Here is a 20,055-nt window from a genome sequence, read left to right as displayed (position 1 = left end):
AAAACTGATTCCCTGTAGCAGAGAGAGGGAGGATATACCCTCAGGGACTGCCCCTAAGGTGGAGCCAGAACGTTTTGTCTTTCTGCCTAGTCCTACTCCTGCGGAGACAACATAACCCAGCTCTTGAGAATCAAGAAGACTACGTCTGTCAATGAGCGATAGAGAAATGTGAGTGTTTTTAACATTAAATAAAAAGCGCTTTTTTATATGGAGTTACACTATGTCAGCCTATCCTTTCTCCTACATATCCCTACCTGAATCTACATGACATGACTGTTTGCCTGAGGATCACTAAGTGAAGGGAATATCAGACCTATAAACCCATACACAGCGCTACTGCTCGTTTATTACTGGACCAGCCATTCCATCCAGTGAGTTATTTTAGAGGGGGGACAGGCGGAAGCAGCACAAAGGACGCCCCACTGCGCATATCACCTTTGAAGAGTTGGCAGAATTTGCACTTTACCTCTGAAGAGTCACATAGTTTGCACATTTGCACAATTTTTGCTGTAACACTTTATTGGACTACATCTTGTGACTTCTTTAGAACACTTTAAATTTGATTCAACTAACTTTAATTAAAAGAATTATTAATGTGAATTAATATTGATAAAAACATTTTTTTTTTTGGGATAATTTTTTTTGGACATTTGACCTTAATATGAATTGATAATTTATTTTTTCAGTGATATTGCACTATTTAACACTTTATATTCTGTACGGCACTTTGTACAAAGCATTTCATTGTTTATTGGCAAAACATATGTTTTTGCACACATTATTTTATATATTGCATGGTTGATCATTGATCACATGCATATAGTATTTTTGGTACAATCACTTGACATGTAGCACTGTGCACCTCATTGCACTTATATTTCATATCTCCCATGTATTTACACGTTTAGTTATGCACTTGTCACTTTAGGCCGCTTATTAATTTATTCATTTGCACCGAATCAGTTTAGTAGCAAGGAGTATTCGAAATAGCAGAACTCCATAGAGGGGCGGGTGCTGTGTCCATCGATGAAGTCAGAAAAATTGATTTTACGGTAAGTACAAAAATCCCATTTTCTCTTTCATTCATCAATGGACACAGCGCTCTATAAAACATAACTAGTGGGACATCCAAAAGCAGTGCCAAAAGGAAAATGAAGGGTGGAGAAAATCACCCAAGACTAAACATAGGAGCCCTTAACCAGGACACAGAAGCCCCATCAGAAAAATAAAGGTTTAAAGAAAAAACACCCCTTAAGAGGGAACAGCCCCTCTTAAACAGCATCCTGCAAAACCTTCCGGCCAAAAGAAGCATCTGCAGATGCCAAAGTATCTACTTTATAGAATTTTGTGAAGGTATGCACCGACGACCAAGAGGCTGCCTTGCAAACTTGCGATATTGAAGCCTGATGACGGAAGGCCCAAGAACCATTCAGCGCCCGATTAGAATGCCCTGTGACAGGGAAAGGTGGAACCTGACCTTTAATGGAATAGGCCTGAGTCACCGTCTGTCTGATCCATCTGGAGATGGTAGCTGAAGCGGCCAGCCCTTTTCTTGTTCCGTAAATAGCCGAAAAAAGCAAGTCTGACCTCTGAAAAGACTCAGTAGCTGCCAGATATACCCGAATCGCACGAACCACATCCAAGGTATGCAAGGCAAATTCCTTGGGATGAGCCAGCTTGGGACACAAGGAAGGCCACACAATGCCCTCATTCAATTGGACATCAGAGACAACTTTAGGCAGGAATGATGGACAGGGACGAAGAAACACTTTATCCCTATGGACCACTAAATGGGGACTGCAACAGGAGAATACCGCTGATTCCAATACCCTTCGGGCCGAGGTAATAGCCACCAAGAATGTCATTTTCTGGGATAACGCAGGTAAGGGAATCTCCCAATATACTCAAATTGAGGTTTCTGGAGAACCAAAAGTACTAAATGTAAATCCCATGGCGGCAACAGAGACCGGTGGAGCCACATGTCGAACCCCCTGAATGAAGGTAGGAAGTAAAGAGTGCGTGGCTAGGGGTCGCTGAAAGAAGATTGCCAGGGCAGACACCTTGCCCTTGATGGTACTCAAGGCCAACTTCTGATCAACGCCCTGTTGAAGATAGGTTAAGATCCGAGCTACAGAAAAGGATCGAGTATGAGCGCCAATCGACTCACACAAAGAACTGTACGCTTTCCACGTATGATTGTTCATCTTGCTGGAAGAGGACTTCCTCACCTTCACCATAGTAGGGAACACTGATCCAGACAGACATCTATCCCTCAGTACCTGGCTTTCATTAGCTAAGCCATTAAAACCAGCCTCTGTAAAGCAAGATGTTAGATCAGCCTTTGGGACAACTGCTCTTCTCTGAGAGGAAGCCCCCAAGGGATGTTTACAGCCACCAGCATGATTGGAAGATCCTCACTCTTGATTCCTCACAGGAACTGCGGAAGAAGCCTTAGCCGAGGATGACACTGGCCTTACTGTGGCCCTTGGATGCCTGTGGCGTCTGTCAGAGGACCCTGTGAACTCGCCACAAACTTCAGTATCCTCCTGTGGAGCCGAACCTGCTAAAGGAGCTGCATGCAAGACTGTGCAAACAGAACTGTCTTGAAGCTGGATACCACCAGACTCAGAAACCTGTATGCAAAATGGGAGAGAGAACTATCCGTGTAACAGCAGACAGTGATTCACGGCCTGTGGTACCTAAAGTTTGCGCAGAGGAAGGACCACCCTGGTCAGAAATCGAATCAGACCAGGGTAAATCAATTCCCTGGACAGGGATAGGGGGACCTTAGATAGTTCAGACATAACCTGAACCTTTGCAGGATCTAAATCTGCACAAGAAAACACAAAACCTAAAAAAACCTGAAAAGGACAAGCTTTGTCCCCCTTTCTAGTTTCTGGGTACCCCCAAAAGTAACATTTCATGTATCTCCTTGACGCTCAGAGGTCCACAGCGCCGGAAACCAGCGAAGATGTCCCCCAAACCCAAAAATGGGTGAGGGCAGACCTTCATGCTGAAGGAGTCTTGTCTGCTGGTCCGGAGAGGATATCTCTAGGCTTACCAGACCAAGGTTGCTTGGAACCTCCCAGGGAAGATTTAAAAGATCCATTTCCCTTATTCTCTGTCCCAGAAGCACAAAAATAATTTTCTATGGGCTAAGAAGAAGGGCCCCTGTCTACGGCGAAGCTCCTTCTCTTTCCTTGACTGTGGCAGGAAGGTATTCTTCCCTTCTGTGATACCCCAAACAAGCAATCGCCTTGAATGGGCAGATCAATGAGAGCTTTCTTAGAAGCTTGGTCTGCGGACCAATTCTTAAGCCTCAGCACGTGCCTAATCACCACTGCTGAAAAAGTTTAGACAGCACAGGAGCTGTATCTAAAGCTGCATCACAAACTGTAGCCCATGGAGCAACTGGACTGTTAAATGAACATAAGCAGTAGGGACCTGCCCAACGCCCAGGCACTGTTGCAAAAGCTTGGCCCATTCAGTTAGGGTCTGAGACACCAGGGCTGAGGCAAAGACTGGCCACAATGCCGCACCAGCCATAGTAAACAAGCTGTGTGCCACAGCTTCCGCTTTGTCAGCCGGGTCCTTAAAGGACAGGGATTCCTCTACTGGGATCATGGTAGCTTTGTTCAACTTTTTTAAAAGTGACTCCTCAAAAGGGTAACATAAAGCAAAACGTTTTGGGGACCACAAAGGGTAATTTTGGTTGGTCCCATTCATTACAGGAAAACCTGTCAAAATAAGGCACATAAGGAAACACCTTTGGAGTATGATGCAACTTATGCGTACCAAATGACACAGCCACCTCCGTGGCTACATCAGCTGCATCCTCCATAGAAAATTGCTAGGACCACAGATCCCAGCGGGGAGCCTGATTCCTTACTCCTGACTAGACAGATTAAAACTGATTACCTAGAGCAGAGGGGGGGGGTTATAGACCAGCTGAGGCCGGCCCATGGGCGTAGCCAGGTATTTTTTGTTCTGCCTAGTCCTACTCCTGGGAGGAGGCAATATAACCCACTAGTTATGATTTATGGAGTGATGTGTCCGTCGATGAACGAAGGAGAAAGTACTACTAAAGAGTAAATTAATCTTAGCATTCTGGCTGATTTGTTATGTGATGATACCTAAAAATGATGGTCCTACACCTGCAGCAAGTCCAAGAAACTTCAGCTTTTAGATTTACTATGGGCAATGAAAAAAAAAAAAAAATCAGACCTACTACCTTAGGATGAATTGGTAATAAAACTTTGTTGCAGAGAGAATCAGTCATGCTGCGCCCAAGCGCAAAATTTCCAGTTCACTGACCAATAATTAGATTTAGGAGAGGGTAAGGCCAAGCAGAATGAGAGCATATTAGAGCGCCCCAAATTTCATATCCCTCTACACTAGAGGATAGGTGATAATACCTGAAGGCACATTTAGACATCTGCAGCACATCCTCCTATGGCTTGAGAGATGTATGCTAGCCACACATGGCTCAAATTTTAGACGATTCCTGCTTAAATCGGCCAAAGTTCGAGCCGGGGCTGACCCAGTCAGTGCCACATGGCTCAACAAAATTTGATTTCAAAATCACATTAGTTAGGTGGAAATTTACTGACCGAACAGGGACTGCTTCCGTTCACAGTTACAATATTGTGTCAGTTGTGGGTGCTACTGCTGTCTAAATACAGTATTTGGAAGTGAAAAGGTCTCTATCCATGCTGTTTAGCATAGATAATCTCGATTACTCTCCTTTAACTTGCACAGGTGATCAGTAGAAATCACATGTAAAGGTTTTTAAAAGATAAAAAGGATTTTTCCCCCTCAATGAAAAAAACTTGTTTTAATAGCCATGTTAGGAAAAAAAAAAAAAAACTCTGTAGCAATCTTTACTCCTAATCAACCTGCCTTATGTCTGACCTAAAGTGTATCTAAACCTATATATATATATATATATATATATATATATATATATGTATTAAAAAAAATGTGTAGACTGCAAAATATTCCATTTTCATTGTTGGGTTTAGACATACAAGTTACTTCTCTCATAAGGTCAGCACTAGTGTCACTAGACATAACGCTACATCACAGGCCCTGGCAATATTGACCAATTAATGGTTGCAGTGATTTGCTTCCTGGGGCTCGCATTTTGGCACTGGTGCGTATGTGACCTAAACAGACTCTTCTATTACACGGATTTAATTCAAGTTCCCTCACTACAATTTATACTTTTAAATTCTTTATATAAAGGAGGGAAGCTGTCAACTTTGTTACATAAATCCATCACAGGGATCCATCCCCACTGATACCTCTACCGTCTCTAGTTGGGACTGGTCAGTGTCGCAAAAGGGATGGTGTGGATTGTATTCTGGTGAATAGGCCACTGTGATAATGTAACTGATCTTTGAGGATGCCACAAGGGGAAACCCAATTACTTAAGAGCACTTTTCACCACCAGAAGCCGAGAGAGAGAGAAAGAGATAAGAAACCACTATAAGACTGATTTTTCCAGTTTACAAAAACTTGAAATGCCAGTTTTACGTGGACTCTGGCTGTTCCAGAACCTATAAAATTTCCATTTGACATTCCTGAATTTGCTAATCCCCTCCTGTAATAAGTTGTGTGCAAGTCTGATGTTTAAGATGTTATGAGTGGAGGCAATGGGTGTACTGAGTGGTGCATAATTCTTGTGCGTGTCTAGATGTGGGCAAACAGTCTCTTACCAGCATTGGACACCCTCCTCTCACGTTCCCATTGCAGCTGCTCCTTCTCCAGCTGTTCCTGCAGCTCTCTCTCCTGCCTCTCTTGCTCCAGCCTCTCTTGCTCTTGCAGCTCTCGCTCCAGCTGCTCCTGGCGCTCTCTCTCCTGTCTCTCACGCTCTCTTTCCCGTTCCAATTGCTCTTGTTCTAAGCGCTCGCGCTCAAGTCGTTCACGCTCCAGTTGCTCCCTCTCAAGCCGTTCTCGCTCCAGTCTCTCTCTTTCCAGCCTCTCACGGTCCAGGCGCTCTCGTTCCATACGTTCACGTTCCTGACGCTCACGTTCAAACTCCTTCTGCCGCTGCTGCTCCTGCAGCTGCCTGTAAAATAAAAGTCGAGGAGTTAGAAGTGTTATGGTAAGAAAAGTCTCTATGGTTACCAGTTAAACGCTCAGCTCAACCTCCATTAATATTTTAGCAGACAACTAATCAGTTATTTTTGTTGCAGTGAACAGGAGGCTGTGCTTGAGCTACACAGGCAGAATGGTTATAAGCTTGTTGGTGTTAACATTTTCAGATTACAGAGACAAAACAGGTGAAAAATGTGCATATTCCAGCAATATTCCATTCTGTAGATGGCTGAGAAAGTATGTCCACCAATGTTTATCCCCAAAACCTCCTTCTCCCCCTATAAATAAGGTCCCTGCATTTTTTTTTTTTTGGAACTTTGTTCCTGTTTTGAGAAAACTGGATTTTTGTCTTACCGTAAAATCCTTTTCTGTGATGTTCATTGAGGGACACAACTTCATATCTTCATTATACGGATGGGTTATGCTGCGCTTCCTAGGAGTAGGACACTGGGCATAAAAGGGTTAACAAAAGTTAAAGCTCAACTACGCCTATGGGGCAGTCCCAGGTGGTATACTCCCACTTCCTGCTCTAGGATCTCAGTTTATTAACAACCAGTGTCAGGAGAATACATAACCCAACTCCACAGAGGGGTGGGTGCGGTGTCCGTCAATGAACATCAGAGAAAAGGATTTTACGGTAAGACAAAAATCCGGTTTTCCCTTTCGTTCATTGACAGACACAGCTTCATATCTTTCTTAGATGAATGGGACGTCCCAAAGCAGTATCAGTATGAGGGGTGGGTAAAACAGTTATAGACCTAATCCCAAAAGAAAGGGCTAAACTTAGCCAACAAGGTAAATTAGGCACTTAACCATGAACAACTGGAGCTCACTTACCAGAAAAAAAAAACCTCAAGAGGCAAAAAGGACCCTGCCACAGCGGCCTGCAAAACTTTGCAGCCAAAGGCAGCATCAGTAGATGCAAAAACATCCACCTTGCAGAACTTGATGAACGTGTGTACAGATGCCCAGGTGGCCGCTTTGCAAATCTGGACCACTGACGCCTGATGATGGAAGGCCCAGAGGGCACTAAGTGCCCCTGTGGAATGTGGCCCAACAGGAAAAGGAGGGACCTGATCCTTAACCGAATAGGCCTGCACCACCGTTTGCCTGATCCATCTGAAAATGGTCACGGCAGATGCAGCCTGCCCCTTATGAGGGCCATTGTGAGGATAAACAAGGAATCTGATTTCGGAATAGACTCAGTAGCCATCAAGTAAACCCTGATGGCTCAAACCACATCCAAAGAATGCAAAGTAACCTCTTTCGGATGCTTTGGCTTACAACATAACGAAGGCAAAACAATGTCTTCATTTAAGTGGTACCCTGAAACGACCTTAGGAAGGAACGACTGACAGGGACGTTGCACCACTTTGTCCCTGTGAACCATCAGGTAAGGCGGCCGACAGGACAACGCAGCCAGTCCAGGGACTCTGCGTGCAGAAGTAATAGCTACCAAGAAAGCCACTATCTTTGACAAGGTAAGCAAAGGAATTTCATGAATATTCTCAAAGGGTGGTCTTTGCACGACCGACAGTACCAGGTTAAGGTCCCACGGAGGCACCAGGGGCCAGTTGGTGAACCTCCTGCCCGAAGGTGTGAACCAAGGAATTTGCAGCCAATGGCCTTTGGAAGAAGATTGCCAAAGCTGAAATCTGGCCCTTAATGGTACCCAGAGCCAAACGTGATCTACATCTCGTAGCCGTGATACCGAAAAGGAACGGGGGAAAACCCCCCTAGACCCAGACCAAGAAATATACGATCTCCAAACTCAACGGTAAATCTTCCGTGAAGTAGTTTTCCTAGCTTTGAACAGAGTAGGAATCACCGATTGCGACAACCCCCTCTCCAACACCTGGCTTTCAATAGCCAGGCTGTCAAAGCCATTGATCGTAAAGCAGGATGGAAGATCTGTCCTTGAGACAGAAGATCTTCTCTGAGAGGAAGCCACCAAGGGGCATCGGCTATCAGTCTTACTAGGCCTGCGTACCAGGACGGACGAGGCCAGTCTGGAACCACCAGAATCACTGGAATCCCTTCTGCCTCGATTCTGAGCAGAAGTCTCGGCAGAAGTTGTATTGAAGGAAAAGCATATCAGACAATACCAACCCCACCCCGGGGGGCGACCAGAGCGTCTGCCAGAGGATCCCAAGACCTCGCAATGAATCTCGGAACCTTCCGGTTGAGCCAAGAGGCCAACAGGTGCACATCGGGGGTTCCCCACCGGAGACATAGTTCTTGAAACGCTTCCAGGTGAAGGGACAATTCGTCTGGGCAAAGAGTATGACGACTGAGGTAGTCCGCCTGACAATTTTCCACCCCTGGAATGTGCACAGCAGAGCGCTGAAACAAAGCGTTCTGCCCACCTTAGAATACCAGCCACTTCTTTGCCCGCTAGGGCACTTCTTGTGCCCCCTTGGTGATTGCTATACACCACAGCAGTAGCGTTGTCCGATTGAATCCTCAACGGACACCCCTGCAGACGATCCGCCCACTGGGACAGGCCTAAACTGATCTCTCGAATTTCCAGGATGTTGATAGACTAGATTCCTCCCTGGTCCAGAACCCCTGGGTTGTTGCCGTGCCCAGGACCTCTCCCCACCCGGACAGGCTAGCATCCGTGGTAACCACTGTCCAAACAGGGGGAGAAAGGATTTCCTTGTCGAAGGGCTGGGGAGCAGAACCACTAAAGCAGAGATCCTCTCGCGCCCCGACTCAACAGGATCAACTTTTCCAGAAAATGGATCCTTGTCCCATTTGGTTAGAATCTCCTTTTGTGAGACTCTGGTATGGAACTGGGCGAAAGGAACAGCCTTGAAGGTGGAAACCATCATAGAAAAATAAAACCATAAAAGGAAAAAATTCATTTTAAAAAAGAAAAAAAAGTGCCAGAACCAGAGAACCCAGCGAGGAGCTAGGTCCTTAATCCTGACAAGGCAGAAAAAACTGAGATTGTAGAGCAGGAAGTGGGAGTATACCACCTGGGACTGCCCCATTGACGTAGTTAAGCTTTAACTTTTGTTAACCCTTTTTCGCCTAGTGTCCTGCTCCTAGGAAGCACAGCATAACCCATCCGTCTAATGAAGACATGAAGCGGTGTCCGTCAATGAACAAAAGAGAAAAAGATTTTATTATTCTCTGTGTCATCGTCAGACTAGGCGATGACCAGCCTGAATACTTGGCCATATGATCATCGGCTATAGAATCTGAGAGTAGTGGTCACTCAAGACAAAGGTAGATAATTTGTACTAGGGGTTCAAAAAATAATTGTAGCCAACATGTACGTATATATACATATTTTTAAGTAGTAAATGAGGTTTATTACACATGCTCACTGACCTCTCTAGCTACAAATACTGAGTCACCCGCAAAGTTAAAATACTAATAAACCGAAAAACAAATTTATTGCAGTTTGACAATTCTTAAATGAGGTGGTTGCATTAGCTTTATCTGTTGGCTTTTTCCCTTCATTTTCACCTGGTAGTCACCTGGTGTCTTAAGACAGCCATACATCTAAATAAAAATTGCCCGGTTCAGCAGAAACTAGCAAATTTCAATCTTTGTATAAGCAGGGAGGTTGTAAAGAAGGCAATCTACCAAACGACTTCTGTACAACCGCCCTGTCATCGCTGCAGGCAATAGCCCGTAACGCTGATCAGTGTTTTCAGATGGTGGGGACGTCTCCAGGCTGGCCGAATAGAATAGCTCAGTAGGGAGGATTACCCCATCCGCATAGAGTGTATTGATAGGAGAATAGAGTCAGTTTTTTTTCCCCAGTTCAACTGACTTCTCTATAGACTTCACACCAGATGCAGAAGCAACAGATCCACTTGGGCAGCAGCATGGTCACCAGCAGATTTAGGGACACAGGCTTTACTTGAATGGATAAAAGCTGATCATTGTTAGCACCCGTCAGTGGTAAAGGGTTGGCTCAACCCATTAATTGATAATTTTGCTGGACAGCTTGGTCTGCTAAGAAAGTTGAAAAAAAAAAAAACTACTTACTGGCCAGATTGGTGAAAAAAAAAAACCGAATGCAGCACACACATCTAAGAATTGGTAAGCTGCAAAATAATACATTTTTGTTTCGGGTTTCATACTGGTATAACAGGAGAAGCAGTGAATTCCTTAGGCTACGTTCACATGTGGGCGCAGCGGATCAAGGGCAGAATCACTGCGATTCTGCCCGCGATCCGGAAATCAATGCAAATCGCGGGACACCTGTGCGATGCCCTGGATTTGCAATAGCACCCCAAACGCTGTGCGATGTTGCCACGATTTCCGCCTGCCGAATCGCTGTAACAGAAGGTAGTAGTCAACAGCGACAGTAGTTCCATAACGTCAATTGGGGGGTCTGTGCGGGAAAACCTCAGACCAAACAGGAATTAAAATAATCGCCATTCACTATCAACTTCCACAAAACTAAGAGGGGTATATGCAAATGCCAGGAGCCTAGCTAATAAAATGGATGAGTTGGAAATGTTAGTACATGAGGACGACATAGACCTTGGGGGAATAACGGAAACTTGGTTCGACCCCTCACATGACTGGCTGGCCAATATCCAAGGGTATTCGGTGTACCGGAAGGACAGGGTAGGAAAAAGAGGGGTATTTCTATGTCAAGAAAAATGTAAGGGTGAGAGAGAGAGGAGTGATATTATGGAAGGGATGAGTATGGAGTTATGCCCCATACACACGTGCAGATTATCTGCAGACTTTTGTCTGCAGACTTACCTTTTCTATGTAGTGCAAGGGCCTGCCGGATTGCATACAAATTGAAAGTGTTTAGGTTTGACCTCATATTATATGGTTTTGGTAAGTCTGCAGACAAAAGTCTGCAGATAATCTGCACGTGTGTATGGGGCATTAGAATCCGTGTGGATAGAACTCCATAGGGAAGAAGTAAAGGGAAAAGTAATTGTGGGGGTTTGCTATAGGCCACCCAACCAAAGGGAGGAGGTAGAGCTGGAATTTATATTACTGTTGGGTAAAGTTCAAAACTGGGATCAGTCATCATATTGGGGGACTTCAATTATCCCGACATTGACTGGGAAGAGGGGACTACACACTCACAGAAGGCCAGTCTATTCACGGAAACGTTACAGGACAACTACATGTCTCAGTTGGTGGATTCTCCTACTAGAGAAAATGCAGTCCTGGATCTATTGATCACGAATGACCCAGACCTAATCTCGGAGGAAGGAGTTCAGGACAACCTGGGCTCTAGATATTGCTTGGGGTTTGTGCCGTGTGTTTGCTTGGTGGGGGTGTTCTAGTCAGTAATAATCCTCCCCCCTCTCGCTGCAGTACTCTGACTGAGGAGCGAAGGAGAAGAAATACCTACATACAGGCTTTCTTCTCCTCCCAGTGACCGCGGGTAGATCCTGGCAAGCTTCAATAACCTCTGTGCCTGAGGTGGAGCCTGGTTCTTAAAAAAACGTTTGGGCAGTAGCTGATTGGCCAGCACTCAGCATGGGGGTGTGGTTATCTGCCTAATGGAGGAAGTGGCTCCAGCCCTCACAGGTGCATGCCATGGAGCAGAGTGAAGATCGGCTTGGAGGGTAAAAGTCACTGAGTGTTCTATGTGTGATGTGCTGCAGCCTGCTGCTGTTCCTCCAGTGCTTTGTTTGCACTCCTGATGGGACACAGAACTCCAGACATGATGGAGGTGCAATGTAAAAATGGCTGGGGGTGATTGTAAGTGGGGAAAGGAATTACATTGTGGTGAGCCTCTTCACTTAGTAACTCTCATCCCCACCCAGAATCATCCTCATCCATTATCACACTGCAACTCCCATCATCCCCATCCAGGCCCGATTCCTCCATCCCTGTCCACAATGTATCCCCATCCCCACCCGGATTTATCCTTCCCTGTCCACAATGTATCCCCATCCCCGACCAGAATCCTGGAGAGGGATGGATAATCCGGGTGGGGATGGGGATACATTGTGGACAGGGATGGATAATCCGGGTGGGGATGGGGATACATTGTGGACAGGGATGGATAATCCGGGTGGGGATACATTGTGGACAGGGATGGGGATACATTGTGGACAGGGATGGATAATCCGGGTGGGGATACATTGTGGACAGGGATGGGGATACATTGTGGACAGGGATGGATAAATCCGGATGGGGATACATTGTGGACAGGGATGGGGATACATTGTGGACAGGGATGGATAATCCGGATGGGGATACATTGTGGACAGGGATGGATAAATCCGGGTGGGGATGGGGATACATTGTGGACAGGGATGGATAAATCCGGATGGGGATACATTGTGGACAGGGATGGATAAATCCGGGTGGGGATGGGGATACATTGTGGACAGGGATGGATAAATCCGGATGGGGATACATTGTGGACAGGGATGGGGATACATTGTGGACAGGGATGGATAAATCCGGATGGGGATACATTGTGGACAGGGATGGATAAATCCGGGTGGGGATGGGGATACATTGTGGACAGGGATGGATAAATCCGGGTGGGGATGGGGATACATTGTGGACAGGGATGGGGATACATTGTGGACAGGGATGGATAAATCCGGATGGGGATACATTGTGGACAGGGATGGGGATACATTGTGGACAGGGATGGATAAATCCGGGTGGGGATACATTGTGGACAGGGATGGGGATACATTGTGGACAGGGATGGATAAATCCGGATGGGGATACATTGTGGACAGGGATGGGGATACATTGTGGACAGGGATGGGGATACATTGTGGACAGGGATGGATAAATCCGGGTGGGGATGGGGATACATTGTGGACAGGGATGGATAAATCCGGGTGGGGATGGGGATACATTGTGGACAGGGATGGATAATCCGGGTGGGGATGGGGATACATTGTGGACAGGGATTGGGGCGGACTGACATTTGGGCCCATGAGAGGCTCTTGGTACTTCGTAGGGAACACTAAATGGGGCCACGGTCCATGCCAAATGAAAGTCCTGTCAGGGCCACGGTCCACCACTTAGCAGTTGTGTCCTTTTTGCTAGGTCTCCCGCCAGCCACCACTGCCATACTCACAGGGAGTGGGAGGTGCTGCAGGACTATCTGCAGAGAGTGCGGGAGCCTTTTAAAACTAACAAGTGGATAAGTACCCGCTTGTTAAGTTGGCCAGCTCTCGCCTTCCTTCCAGATCTGCAGCACCTCCAGTCTCCGTCCACTGTGAGCATTGTAGCGGCTGCTGGCTTGAGACAGAAGGGAGAGGACACCCAGGCTGATCAGTGCCTATGACTTACCAAGGTGGTACTCTGCAGGGAAGGCTTGCAAAAAAAGGGGTACTGTGGCATAAAGGAGCACATTGATTAACGGGCACTGTGATGTATGGGGCACTGATTTATGGGCACTGTGATGTAAGTGGCATTGATGTATTGGCACTGTGATATAAGCAGCACTGTGATGTAAGTGGCATTGATGTAAGTGGCATTGATGTAAGCAGCACTGTGATGTAAGCGGCATTGATGTAAGTGGCATTGATGTAAGCAGCACTGTGATGTAAGCGGCATTGATGTAAGCAGCACTGTGATGTAAGTGGCATTGATGTAAGCAGCACTGTGATGTAAGCGGCACTGTGATGTAAGTGGCATTGATTTATTGGCACCTTGTTGTAAGCAGCACTGTTATACAGATCACTGTGATGTAAGCTGCACTGTTATACAGATCACTGTGATGTAAGCTGCACTGTTATACAGATCACTGTGATGTAAGCTGCACTGTTATACAGATCACTGTGATGTAAGCTGCACTGTTATACAGATCACTGTGATGTAAGCTGCACTGTTTTATATATGGGCCCTGTGATGTAAGCAGCACTGTGATGTAAGTGGCCATGATGTATGAGCACTGTGATGTACGGGGCACTGTTATGTAAGCGGGACAGTGATGTATAGGGGGCACAGTGATGTATAGGGGGCACAGTGATTTACAGGGCACTGTTATGTAAGCGGCACGGTGATGTACGGGGCACTGTGGTGGACTGGGAACTGTGGTTTAAATTATGGAAATGTTACCATTGTTGCACCTTTACTGTAAAGTGGTTTCCCCCCCCCCCCTTCATCTTCTGATTTTTCTTAAAATCTACTTTACTTGGTAAGATGGCCAGTGGGCAGATTTGCTGGGGCAGCCAGTTGGCGGGCCATGGGGAAGGTTGGTGGTCAAGCACCGGGGGGCCCAGTCCTAAAGCTGTGTAAGGGGCCCCAACATTTCTGATGGCTGCCCTGATAAGAACCCTAAACTTCAGAAGGGCAAACTTTCCCAAATTGCGCTCAATGATGGAAAGGGTAAACTGGAACCAAACCCTGGGAACACTGACCACAGAGGAAAAATGGGAATGCTTTAGGAACATATTAAACAAATGCATCTTGCAGTGCATTCCTATGGGAAATAAATTTAGAAGAGATAAAGCCAAACCTGGCTGGCTAAACCATAAATGTTAAAAAAACTTATTAGGGGAAAAGAAATGGCCTTCAAGAAATATAAATCAGAGGGCACAGTATTGGCTTTCGAGCAATACAAGGAGGCAAATAAGAAATGCAAGTACGAAATCAAAACGGCTAAAATCAACTTTGAGAGACAAATAGCGGAGAATAGTAAAGAGAACCCAAAGAAATTCTTTAAATATATCAACAGCAAAAAAAAACTAGGGCAGAGCATGTTGCACACATAATTAACGATGATGGGAGGATGGTTACAGAGGACACTGAAAAAGCAACCGTGCTGAACGCTTTTTTCTCGTCAGTCTTTACACATGAAAAGGAGGGGTACACTGACCATGACTGTATGGTTAGTAGTAATACACAGGACTTGCCGCTATGGCTAACAGAGGGTGAAATCAGGAAAAGGCTGGATAAAAATTAACACAAATCACCAGGCCCGGATGGCGTACATCCAAGAGTACTCAAAGAACTTAGTAAGGTTATATCTAGACCACTGTTCGTGATCTTTGCTGACAGTATTAGGACAGGAAATTTACCAGGGGATTGGAGGAAAGCAAATGTGGTACCGATATTCAAAAAAGAGCAGAGGCATGTCCCGGGAAATTATAGGCCTGTCAGTCTGACATCGATAGTATGAAAACTTCTGGAGGGGATGATAAGGGACTATATCGTAGAGTTTGCTAAAGACAACAACATCTTCAGCAGTAATCAGCACGGGTTTATTAATTTGGCGTTCTTGTCAAACCAATCTCTTAACATTCTATGAGGAGGTGAGCTGTGAGTTAGATAGGGGGAGACCAGTGGATGTGGTGTACCTGGATTTCGCTAAGGCGTTTGATACAGTTCCCCACAAGCGCTTAATTTACAAAATAAGGTCTGCAGGCATCGACAGCAGGGTTTGCTCTTGGATACGGAACTGGCTAAAAGGGCGTGTCCAAAGGGTGGTAATAAATAGCGCATACTCAGACTGGTCTGAGGTGGTAAGTGGGGTCCCCAAAGGCTCAGTCCTGGGACCAACCTTGTTCAATTTATTCATAAACAGCATTGAGGACGGAATCAGTAGTTCTATATCAGTTTTTGCAGATGACACAAAATTGGGCAGGGCAATAACTGCACAGCATGAAGCAGATATCTTACAGAATGACCTGGACAAAATAACAGTGGGCAACGACATGGCAAATGAGGTTTAATGTGGAGAAGTGTAAGGTTTTGCACTTGGGGACTAAAAGCATAAAATCACAATATACTTTAGGGGGGGAACCTTTGGGGGAATCAAAAATGGAGAAAGATCTGGGAGTCTTGGTAGAGGATAGACTAGGCAATAGCATGCAATGTCAAGCGGTAGCTGCCAAAGCCGGCAGAATATTAGCATGCATAAAAAAAGGGATGTATTGCAGAGATAAGACTATAATCCTTCCACTTTAGAAAACTCTGGTCCGACCACATCTGGAGTACTCCGTCCAGTTCTGGTCACCAGTGCTCAGGAGGGATGTGTTGGAGCTGGAGAGAGTCCAGAGAAGGGCAACTAAACTAATTAGGGGATTGGAGGGCCTTAATTATGAAGAGCATCTGCAATCGCTTGATTTATTCTCCCTGGAGAAGAGACGCCTGAGAGGGGACATGATAGCAATTTATAAATATCTCAATGGTGATCTCAGCATAGAAAAAAAGCTATTCAGTTGAAAGGATTGCATGAGGACTCTAGGGCATTCAATGCGATTGGAGAAGCGTTTTAACCTCAGGCAACGTGGGGGGTTCTTTACTGTTAGGGCTACAAGATTGTGGAATTCTCTACCACAAGAGGTGGTTTCTGCGGGAGGTATGGTGGCTTTCAAAAGACTCTTAGATGTACATGTCAAGGAGAAAAACATTCAGGGGTATGAGAGATGATTACGGCCACACACATCTACACAGGTTGAACTGGATGGACTATGGTCTTTATTCAACCTCAACTACTATGTAACTATGTATGTAACATCACGCAAACAGAAGAGGGGGATGCATGACGCCCAAAAAAGGAACAAGAGCTTCTTTTGTGCGTCATGCGTCCCGCGATTCTGTTTGCGCGATGTTACCGTAATTCGGCAGGTGAAATCGTGGCAACATCGCACAGCATTTGGGGTGCCATTGCAAATCATGGGCATCGCACAGGCGTCCCGAGATTTGCAATTATTTCTGGATCGCTGGCAGAATCGCAGTGATTCTGCCCGCGATCCGCTACGCCCACATGTGAACGTAGCCTTAAAATTCCAGCACTCTGCTTTCCCACTCTTCCTATGCACCTTCTTTGTGTAAAAGTGTTTGTCTATGCATTAAAATAAAAAGCATTGTGTGTGCAGCAGCCACCCCCTCCCCCTTAGCCCCTATAATACTTGCCTGAGGTCCATCTATATCCAGCGATGTTGCAGGAGTGCCTTGGCTGCCCGGGACTACCCGCCTCACTGGCTGAGACAGTAGCCCAACACCATTGGCTCCCGCTGCTGTCAAAGTCAGTCAGCCAGTGAGTTCTTGATAAATCAAAAGTGCCCATTTTGAAGGCATATATGCAAGTAATTGGCCACATTAGGGTTATAGGGGTCCGGGTACTGCCCTGTGGAACATGTATCAATGCAAACAACGTTTTAAAAAAAACTAATTTTTTCTAGGCATGATTTTGATGCTTAACAAAAAACAACTAAAATAAAAAAAAAAAGTGCCTGGGGGATCCCCTTAGGCCCCTTTCACACAGGCGGACCATTCAGATCCGCCAAAAAAAAAAAAAAAAAAAACAGACAGGTGGATGCATGCATCTTTATGGGGCCATCCGCCTGCTCAGTGGGGGATCGGCGGATCGATCCCCCGCTGAGAAAAACAGACTCTACAGTGTGAAAGGGGCCTTAATCTGCCTGTAAAGTGACACATCTGTAGCATAAATAAAACATGCTGCAGCAAAAATGACTTTTCTTAAAAAAAAAAAAGGGGGTCAAATCGCATTTAAATGGACTCACAGTTGCAATTGCTGGTACGGACTCTAAGGGGAACCCCACACCAAAAAAACAAAAAAAAAAACAAACAAACAATAATTCATACCAGACTCTTATCTGAGCACGCAGCCTGGCAGGTCGGGGGGGGGGGGTGGGGGTGGGTGACGAGTGAGCGCCCCCATCTCCTGAATCTAACTAGGCCACATAGCCCCATAATGGTGGTGGGGGGGGGGTGCTTTGGGGCCTCAAAGCACCTTGTCCCCATGTTGATGGGGACAAGGGTCTCTTCCCCACAAACCTGGGCTGTGGGGGTTGGCAGGCAGGGAGCTCATCGGAAAATATGGGGGCCCCCAGATCCCACCCCCCACCTTTTATGTGACTACTATGAGTAGAGCACTACCAAAACAAAAACGCTCCACACTCACTGAGGGGTGGCTCACTGACCACCACCAAATGCCTCCTCCGCCGTTTGACAGTTCTTATATACACTGAACAAAATTATAAACTCAACACTTTTGTTTTTGCCCCCATTTTTTATAAGCTGAACTCAAAGATCTAAGACTTTTTTTATTTACACAGAAGGCCTATTTCTCTCAAATATTGTTCAAAAATCTGGCTAAATCTGTGTTAGTGAGCACTTCTCCTTTGCCGAGATAATCCATCCACCTCTCAGGTGTGACATATCAAGATGCTGATTAGACAGTGTGATTATTGCACAGGTGTGCCTTAGGCTGGTCACAAAGGCCACTCTAAAATATGCAGTTTTACTGTATTAAGGGGGCCCGAAAACCAGTCAGTATCTGGTGTGACCACCATTTGCCTCATGCAGTGCAACACATCTCCTTCACATAAAGTTGATCAGGTTGTTGATTGTGGCCTTTGGAATGTTGGTCCACTCCTCTTCAATGGCTGTGCGAAGTGGCTGGATATTGGCAGGACCTGGAATACACGGTCATATGCGCCGATCCAGAGCATCCCCAACATGCTCAATGGGTGGCATGTCTGGTGAGTATGCTGGTCGGGCAAGAGCTGGGATGTTTTCAGCTTCCAGGAATTATCTACAGATCCTTGCAACATGGGGCTGTGCATCATCATGCTGTCACATGAGGTGATTGTTTATGATGAATTTTTATGATGGGCTTCAGGATTTTGTCACGTATCTGTGCATTCAAAATGCCATCAATAAAATGCACCGGTGTTCGTTGTCCATACCAAAACCCCACCACCACCCATGGGCCACTCGATCCACAACATTGACATCAGCAAACCGCTCACCCACACAACACCATACACACAGTCTGCCATCTGCCCTGTACAGTGAAAACCGGGATTAACCCGTGAAGAGAACACCTCTCCAAAGTGCCAGACGCCATCGAATGTGAGAATTTGCCCACTCAAGTTGGTTACGACAACGAACTGCAGTCAGGTCGAGACCCAGATGAGGACGACTAGCATGCAAATCCCAATAAGCGTTTTTTAATTGGTTTGCGCAAAAGTTATTGCGTCTACGAACTAGGGGAAATATTTATGTCATTTTTATTTTTTATATTTGTTTTTACTAGTAATAGCGACAATTTGCGTTTTTTAGCGGGACTGCGACATTGCGGTGGACAGATCGGACCCCTGACATTTGACACTTTTGGGGGGAACCAGTGACATTACTACAGTAGTCAGTGCTAAAAATATGCACTGTTACCGTTAACAATGACACTGGCAGGGAAGGGGTTAACCTAGGGGTGATCAAAGGGTTAAGTGTGAGCCTAGAGGAGTGTTTTCTAACTGTATGGGGGAGGGACCTGTGAAATGAACACAGAGACCTGTGATCCCTTTATAGGAGGATCACAGGCGCTCTGTGGTCATTTCAGAGAGAACAACGGTCTGCTGTGTTTACAACAGCTGACAGACGTTCTCTCTCAGCGGGGAGCAATCGGGGGTGCCGTGGATCGGCAACTCCGCTGCCTAGTGGGGGCGGTCGCTTGCCCCCAGGAGCGCTCCCCCAAACCGCTGTACAGGTACGACAATTTGCGCAGCCGAGCCAGCCTGCCGCAGTATATATGGGAGGTCGGCAAGTGGCTAAAACAAAAATCGTACGATCTGGTATTGTATGAGAAAAATCTTCGTACTTGTCCCTTCGGATATTTGATGAACTATTGTGATCAGCTATCGAAAGCTGTGTACTAATGATCAGATTATCATAGATCACTCTAAAAGTGATTTTTGTCATTCGATTTTCTGATTGTGTGTACTAGGCATAAAGCTGCAAGCCTGGGACCTGGCGATCACACAAGTCTTTTCATGTTATATAAGGGGACTCTGACAACTCACAGATCCCAAGAATAAGCAGTTCAGTGCACTAAATTCATCTAAACAAAAAGAACTTTAGTCAATAAGTGACAAGTCCTCGTAGTTTTTATGTAGAACAAAAGTCAGGTTAAACTGTTGCAAAGAAATTCTGAGCAGAAATGGAAATGCCCATAGCAATCAATTAGGTTTTACTTGTCAAACTTTGGTTGCTTTGGACTACTTTGCTTCATTT

At 45.8% G+C, this 20,055-nt stretch overlaps 1 protein-coding gene across 3 annotated transcripts in view; it reads right to left on the bottom strand.

The window, feature by feature from the left end:
- Positions 1-20,055, bottom strand: part of ENAH (ENAH actin regulator) — a 195,036-nt gene that overhangs the window by 36,507 nt on the left and 138,474 nt on the right. For all 3 annotated transcript variants that reach the window (XM_082251233.1, XM_082251235.1, XM_082251234.1), the window contains one exon: positions 5,718-6,070. In XM_082251233.1, the coding sequence (XP_082107359.1) occupies positions 5,718-6,070 (353 nt within the window). The remainder of the gene's footprint in view (positions 1-5,717; positions 6,071-20,055) is intronic.

Source organism: Pelophylax lessonae, assembly GCF_965119305.1.
Source record: "Pelophylax lessonae genome assembly, chromosome: 3".
Taxonomy (NCBI): Eukaryota; Metazoa; Chordata; class Amphibia; order Anura; family Ranidae; genus Pelophylax; species Pelophylax lessonae.
Note: the sequence above shows the minus strand (reverse complement) of the source record. Positions and strands in the feature narration are given on the sequence as shown.